Source organism: Lynx rufus, unplaced genomic scaffold (assembly GCF_022079265.1).
Source record: "Lynx rufus isolate CCGP_SWC_20201006 ecotype Redwood Valley unplaced genomic scaffold, mLynRuf1.p SCAF_6, whole genome shotgun sequence".
NCBI lineage: Eukaryota > Metazoa > Chordata > Mammalia > Carnivora > Felidae > Lynx > Lynx rufus.
This window is the reverse complement of record NW_025814878.1, coordinates 144570506-144577578: the sequence shown is the minus strand read 5'-3', so window position 1 is coordinate 144577578 and position 7073 is coordinate 144570506. Positions and strand designations below refer to the sequence as shown.

Below are 7073 nucleotides of genomic sequence, written 5' to 3'. Positions count from 1 at the left end.
ATGCAGATCTATGAAGGTCATTTCAGTGTTACATTTAATGTTTATTAGCACCTGTGTTTAAGGCACACTGGGAGGCATAAGATGTCACAAATCTGACTGTGGAGGACCCATGATATGGAAAATGAACAGTCACAGCAGCAGCCCCCACATCAGAGCCATCTCGCCAGGAGACGTCATCAAGTGCTGGCTGGAGGTGGTCAGCCAGTCTGGAGGCCCATTTCAGTCCAGTAGGTGAGAACAATCATTTCATGTCCTACCTCTGCCAGACAACTCTCCCAGAGCCTCCTATCAAACAAGCTGTTTCCCAGCCACCTTCTAGAATGTAGAAGACAATGCATCCCTCCAGACTCGGCCTTCTAGCACAAGATGGCATGTAGCGGTCAGTAAAGCCTCAGCCCAGTTCTGTGAGGAATGAACAACTCTGGCATGTACGACGTGGCTCACTGTGATAGAACTTTCTTTCCAACGTGGCTCCTCCGGTGTTGAACAAGGTATGAAGTTCGGGTGAAGCCTTTCCCACATGTGTCACACTGATAGGGTTTCTCACCAGTGTGGATTTTCTGATGTTCGATAAGGCTTCTACTCCGAGTGAAACTCCTGTCACACTCGTCACATGTGTAAGACGCGGGAGCCTCAACGTTTTCCCACCGGCTTTCCACCCTCCCCTGACTCTCCCAGGTCTCTGCACATTCACGATCCTGCACATTTTTATCGCCGTGGATCCTCTGGTGTCTGAGGAGATGCGAATTCCGCCTAAAAGCTTTGCCACACGTGTTGCACTGGTACGGCTTCTCCCCCGTGTGGATTTTGTGATGCTCAAGGAGGCTGCAACTCTGGCTGAAGGTTTTCCCACACTCCTCACACTCGTAGGGCTTCTCCCCAGTGTGGGTTCTCTGGTGTTTGATGAGGTTTGAGCTGTGACTGAACACCTTGCCACATTCCTCACACTCATAGGGTTTCTCCCCAGTGTGGACTCTCTGATGGATGACGAGGGCAGAGCTCCCGATGAAGGTCTTGCCACAGTCTTCACATTCATAGGGTTTCTCCCCGGTGTGGATTCTCCTGTGTTTAGTCAGGCCTGAACTCTGAGCAAAACTCTTTCCACACTCGTGACAGTAGTGCCGCCTACTTCCTGTGGCGGTTTTCTGCTTTCTCGGGAACCTGCCCTCCTGTTCGCCAGCTTCGGTGCCTTCAGGAATCTGGGCAGTGTCTTCCCGCAGGGGGCGTGGTATTCCCCCAGCCTCCTGGACTGGCCGGACCTCGTCCACAGGCAGGGCCCGGATCTCGGCCTCTGTTTCACCACCTGAAATAACAAGTGGCCACACGTGGTCAGTGATGCCCTGCCACGCAGGAAAGCTGTGACTGCAGTTCCACATACGCAGGGATGAGGGTTTCCGTACAAGAACGAGGATGGGGACGAAGGGGCGAACGGGTGCTGGGGAGGAAGGAGACTGAGAACGGGCCTGGGGTCATTGGAAGCAGGGTGACGGGGGGTGGAGGAGGGTGGGAAGGACCGTGCTGGGGACGCTCGCAGAGGCTCTGAGTCCTGAGGGCGAAGGCAGGGCCCTGCACTGGGGCTGGACTCGAGGAGGGCTGGGCAGATGGCAGCGGTAAGCAGGCACGCGTGAGGACTTGGAAGTGTCCCGTGCGACACAAGGAGAGCAGGCACGTAGAAAGCGATCGTCAGTCTGGGACGGTCCTCTCGGCTCTTATCCCAGACGAAGACGGGGGCCCCGACACGACGGGCTTCGGTGCTGACAGATCTGAGCCAGAGCTCCTGCTGCACCAGGTCGAGCTGCACGAGCTCAGACGGGTCAGGCTGTCCCGTGTGTCCTGCACCCCGATCTCTAGCTCACTCCTCGCTCTCGCCCTACAGTCCCACGGCCCATTTCCTGAGGACACCCCAGCTCTCGTCCTGTGTCGGAACTAGCAACAGAGAGGGGACCAACGGTGACAGCCCTACTATGAGCCAGGCCTGTGCTCGGGGCTCTACCTGCCGTGTCCCACTTAACCCGGCCAGGACGCAGCAGGAAAGGGAAGGGAGCCGGGCCGGGAGGGTTAAAGATCGGGTCACGCACGTGGTTAGTAGCCGGGTTCAGAAACGGTGGCTCTGCACGCAGACAGAATTCAGACAGCGTCTTACAGCCCAGTAGGTTCTAACCGACAAAGGGAGCCACGAAGGCCTACGACGCACCAGGCCCCGTCAGTCTTACCCGGGGAGGTCAGGCCGCCGGGGTTCTCCTGCCCTTCATCTCCGTGGAAGCTCCCCCGAGAGGAATCCAGCTGCGCCCAGCCACAGGACAAAGCCAGGGCCACGTCTTCCGTTTTCAGCAAGCCCTGAAACGGCACACGGGCCTCCTAGTTCCTCTTACCCAGAGTCCCTCCCGGAGCCGGGTGCTGCGCAGAGGGGCTCAGGCGGTGAGGGGACAGTCCCTGAGGCTCCGCAGACCAAGCCGGCGCGGCACCTAACGCTACTTCTCCCGGTCTTAAGTGACGGCTTCGCCAACAAAACCACTGCGGAAGTAGAGTGACAGCACGTGAGGACAGGTGTCTCCACACAAGTGCTCCAGACACCGCTGTCTTCACACAAATATGCCAGTCGCCCGTGTCTCCACACAGATAAGCCGGACACCCTGGTCGCCACACAAATAATCTGGACACCAGGGTAGAAGGTAAAAAGATTGGGAAAACGAAGGCCACGCCACTGCAAGGACCGGAACTGACCCCCGCTAGTGATGGTGGCTCGTTTGTATTAACAGTTATTCAGATACAGGGAAACGTGGGTCTGAAGTGAGGAAAGTCAGGGAAGCCAGTGGACACCACAGAGCCTCCAGGGCGTGAAGGACCGGGTAAGACGTTCAATCCAGTTTAAGTACAGACTGTTGCGGTCGTGTGACTAGTTGAGACACGTGGGCGTGCCGTATCCGTCCCGGCAAGCTTAGGGACCACGTGCTTACCCCCCGGTAACAGGGCAGGAAAGCAAAAGAAAACCTTCGGAACAAAAGCACCGTCGCAACAAAAGCTTCAGTTTGCTTTTGCAGAATCGCCCTTACTGACGAAGAAGACCCCACTGAAGAAGGGGCTGGCCAAGGACACGGAGTAGGGGTCTGGGAAACGGCACCCAAGCTAGTCATGAAATAGGACGAGGCTCCCAACTAGGCACCAGGAAGTCAGACGGCGACAGACGAGAAAGTTGACGTCCCATCTGGCGTTTGGCTGGAGGATGCAGACGGGGAGGGGGCGACCCTCCCGGGATGCACCCCGGTAGCGAAGGGCAGGGAGGGGCTCCGGCTCACCTGGGGCTCTGGGGGCAGCCTGGCCGCCACCACTGCGTCTCCGCTGCAGCGCCCTCCCGGGGCAAGCCCAGGACCCTGGAGAACTAGGAAGGAAAGAAGCTCTGGGTGAGACGTCCCTGGCACTCAGCCTCCCTGGCCTGCGGAATCCAAGCGCAAACACTGGGCCTGGAACTTCGTACAGCGTGTGTCTCCCCAAAGGCCCGATCCCTACCCGCTCCAGTCCCGGGGCCTAGAGACCTGTGCTGTGCTCTGCCGACACACAAAATCTATGCAAAAACGGCAGGGTCCTTGGAAGGGATGGTGAGTTTAAACCATAAAACAAGCTTTTCATCTGAAGATGCTCTGGGTTTTGCTTGCGAAGGGGAGAAAAGTAAGATTTCGGTTAAAGTGCCTTTAGGGGTCAGTAAGGGCTTTCTGCTTTGGTTTGGAAGAACTAGAGTCAAAATAAAGCTGGAACCAGAAGGCAGAAATGGGCATCTGCTTGTACAGAACTTGCTCGGCGTCCAGAAGAACCGGCGGTCTCCCTGGAGGAGGGAAACTTTACTCGGAGCACAAAACAGCTGGTTTAGCTAGAGCCTGTGTTGGAAGTCAGGACTGCGTGTTGGCCGGCGTCTCAGTGCTGTGTGTCTTGGGACACGTTCAGGGACGTGAGAAGACACCGCAGGACATACAGCCAGTCCTGTGGAGTAAATCCTGCTCTTTTCATAAGAGACCCAGGGTTTAGACATTGATACTCTAAATTTTTTTTTTTTTCAACGTTTATTTCTTTTGGGGACAGAGAGAGACAGAGCATGAATGGGGGAGGGGCAGAGAGAGGGAGACACAGAATCGGAAACAGGCTCCGGGCTCCGAGCCATCAGCCCAGAGCCCGACGCGGGGCTCGAACTCACGGACCGCGAGATCGTGACCTGGCTGAAGTCGGACGCTCAACCGACTGCGCCACCCAGGCGCCCCTAGACATTGATACTCTAATCCGCGGTAGTCCTGTAGTCTGTGGGATATTCCGACAGGCTTTACAGAGTCTGTTCGTTTTCTTCTTGGCACTTACCACTACTGGAAGCTGTACTGTCGTGTGTATGTGCTGTCTTCCCCACTCGAATGTAAACCCCAGTGCCACCAGGAAGGACTCTGTCTCACCAGCGGCCGGTCCTCAGCACCAACCACACTGGCTACCACGTAGGAGGTATAATTACGTGTTAAATGAATGGGGAACCGATTCTTTCCAAACCACCGTTTGAAATTTCCCTTTCAGTCTCAAAGTAGAGTCCGTCAGTGATGGCCAAATAACGTCGCAGTCAGCGCCCCTATCAGATGATCGTCATGAAGCTGGCCGAAGTCTGCAGGTTCACGCGCCCAGAAGAGAACACTCACCTGTGCCTGGTAAGGCCCGTGATCCCAGAGATTCATGCTTGAGCAGAGCCCTCACCGGCTGGAACTGGGCACTCCGTGATCCGCGGGAAGGTGTCAGTGCTGCCATCTCGCAACAGACAAGCTCTTGGCCCTGGTCACCACCTGGGACCTAGAGGTTATTCATTCGTTTTCATTATTTGTCAGACATTTCTGGAGCACTTCCCATGTGCCTCACAGTTTCCAGGGGCACGAAAAACGTTAACTCAGGTAACACAGACAACAACCTTGAGGTGGGTACCGTTACCGTGATCATTTCACCGATGAGGAAGCAAAGGCACACAGAGTGTAAGCAGTTTTCCCAAGGTCACCCAGCTAATAAGTGGCGGTGCTAGGATGGGCGCTCAGGCAGAGGGACCCCAGAGCCCGTGCTCTTTGCCATTACCAGGTGCTCCCACACTGTATACGCTGTGCTTTTACAAAGACTTTTGGGAACCGGTGCTGGCTCTCAAAATACTCCTATCTTATCTGACAAGTGAGGGTAAGAATTTCTCGTTTATAGGGTTTTGTTACTGGTTTTGAGAACCAAGAAAGAAGATCACAGAATGTGAAATCACCTAACGCGGGACACACGGTCTGTCCCCACTAAAAGGTGGCTTCCATGCATTTATGGGCAACTTGCACTTGTCAAGTTACTTTCTCACGTGCAGCTCAGAACTCCCCACACCCTCTGTAATGACTGAGGAGGCTGAAGCTAAGAGACTTGAAACGCCTTCACTGTGGAGGGCTCGCGGGCAGTGGGCCCCAGTGCAGACCCGGATCTCCTGGTCAGTGGTTAGGAGGCTCCGGCTGCAGGCCCCTGAAGGAACGTCAACTGGTGCACAGAGGACACCACCTTACAACAGACTGGCAAAGCAAGAGGCGGGGAGATCAACCTGTTTTCCACCGGGGTGTTCTCTAGCCTGGGGTCCTTGGACTCCTCCCATGTGGCCCATGAACTTGGAATAGGAAAGGAGTAGTTTTATTGTTACCAGCCCCTAAGGGAACGTGGCCTTTCCTTCTATTAGAAATTGAAGCAGCGATCATGTGGCAAAAGCCACGGCACTTCGCCACCAATAGAAACTGCAGATGTTTTGGGGCGCCCGGGTGGCCCAGTTCGAGCCCCGCATCGGGCTCTGTTCTGACACCTTGGAGCCTGGATGGAGGCTGCTTTGGATTCTGTGTCTGCCTCTCTCTCTCTGCCCCTTCCCCGCTCATGCTCTGGCTCTCTCAAAAATAAACACTTAAAATTTTTTAAAAAGAAAAATTGCAGATGTGTTCACACCACATTACGGCACAACGAACAGTGTCAGAGTCACTCATGCTTCTAACGACTTTGAAACCGCACCCGGGCTATTGGGCCTGTGCCCAGGTCTTACTGATTAGTGCAACATTTTTAAAAAGCGCACGCATAACGTTGTCACTAATTTGTTTAATGCAACGTATTTCAACATAATCGAGTTCTTCTGTGATCCTTCATGTATCTAAAACTTCTGTTACGAGGAGGGGCCCAGGGACTCCACCCGAGTGGCAGAGAGAGAGAGAGAGAAGTTCCGATGTTGACGGCACGCCCCGCCCTCGGCCCGACACTTGGGTTAGAAACCGGGCTCGGGGCCTCTACCTGCGGTGTCGGCGCCTCCAGCTGTCTCTGCAGGTGCTCCAGGAGCACCACCACCTCGTCCCCGCTCTCCGGGTGCTGTCCCCGCACCCGGGCCTGGAGCTCGGCGGGCAGGATGGTCAGGAACTGCTCCAGCACCAGCAGCTCCAGGATCTGCTCCTTGGTGTGTATATCCGGGCTCAGCCACTGGCGGCACAGCTCGCGGAGCCGGCGCAGCGCCTCGCGGGGCCCCTCGGCCTCAGGGTAGCGGAAGCCCCGGAAGCGCCGGCGCGAGTCTTCAGGACCCCGATGGGGGCTGGCGTCCCGCACGGGGGCAGAGGCCTCTCCGGCTTCCGTCTTCGCCACCGGAGGCCCCATGTGGTTCTCTGTGGGCTGGGCGTCCCAGGCTGTGCCCTCCGCCGATTCTCCAGCCTTCTGGCTCTAGTGGGCTGCCGTGCTCCTGCAGGAGGATCCTGCCGGTGGAAGATCACTATTAACCAGCGACAGTGCTGGCAGCCCCCTCGCTCAGGCCCGGGGGCCCAGACATTGCCAGGGGGCGGCTGCGGTTCCTTCTGGCTCCATCCTCTGCGGCACCTGAAACCACAATCCCACAACAGGCTCCTAGGGATCCTAGGGGGTGGGCCTGAAACCCCCCACCCCCCATCTCAAGACTAGTCAGGAAGGAAACAGCGACTGCTCCGATCATCCCGTTTGCAGCCTGCTCTGTGGGTGGCCTAGTTCTAAGACCCCAAGGAGTCCTGCCCAGGTCCCAGGATTTGACTGTGATGATGTAG

General features: G+C 56.3%; 1 protein-coding gene across 1 annotated transcript; it reads right to left on the bottom strand.

Annotated features, from left to right (window-relative positions):
* Positions 1–342: 342 nt before the first annotated feature.
* LOC124528417 (zinc finger protein with KRAB and SCAN domains 4-like) lies at positions 343–6693 on the bottom strand. The gene is made up of 5 exons (XM_047102026.1): positions 6304–6693; positions 4668–4815; positions 3297–3379; positions 2214–2337; positions 343–1303 (listed from the first exon to the last, which is right to left on the bottom strand). Exons 1-5 carry the CDS (start codon positions 6655–6657, stop codon positions 441–443), a joined length of 1572 nt encoding a protein of 523 aa, XP_046957982.1. The 5' UTR covers positions 6658–6693; the 3' UTR covers positions 343–440.
* Positions 6694–7073: the final 380 nt, after the last annotated feature.

What these genes read in the sequence shown, in the direction of transcription:
- LOC124528417 (XM_047102026.1), bottom strand. Translation starts at nt 6,657, where the DNA reads ATGGGGCCTCCGGTGGCGAAGACGGAAGCCGGAGAGGCCTCTGCCCCC. An exon ending in ACGGGCCTTACCAGGCACAG is followed by an intron (nt 3,380 to 4,667) that starts GTGAGTGTTCTC and finishes TTTCCTTCCTAG; the next exon opens with TTCTCCAGGGTCCTGGGCTT. An exon ending in CGGCGGCCTGACCTCCCCGG is followed by an intron (nt 1,304 to 2,213) that starts GTAAGACTGACG and finishes TTGTTATTTCAG; the next exon opens with GTGGTGAAACAGAGGCCGAG.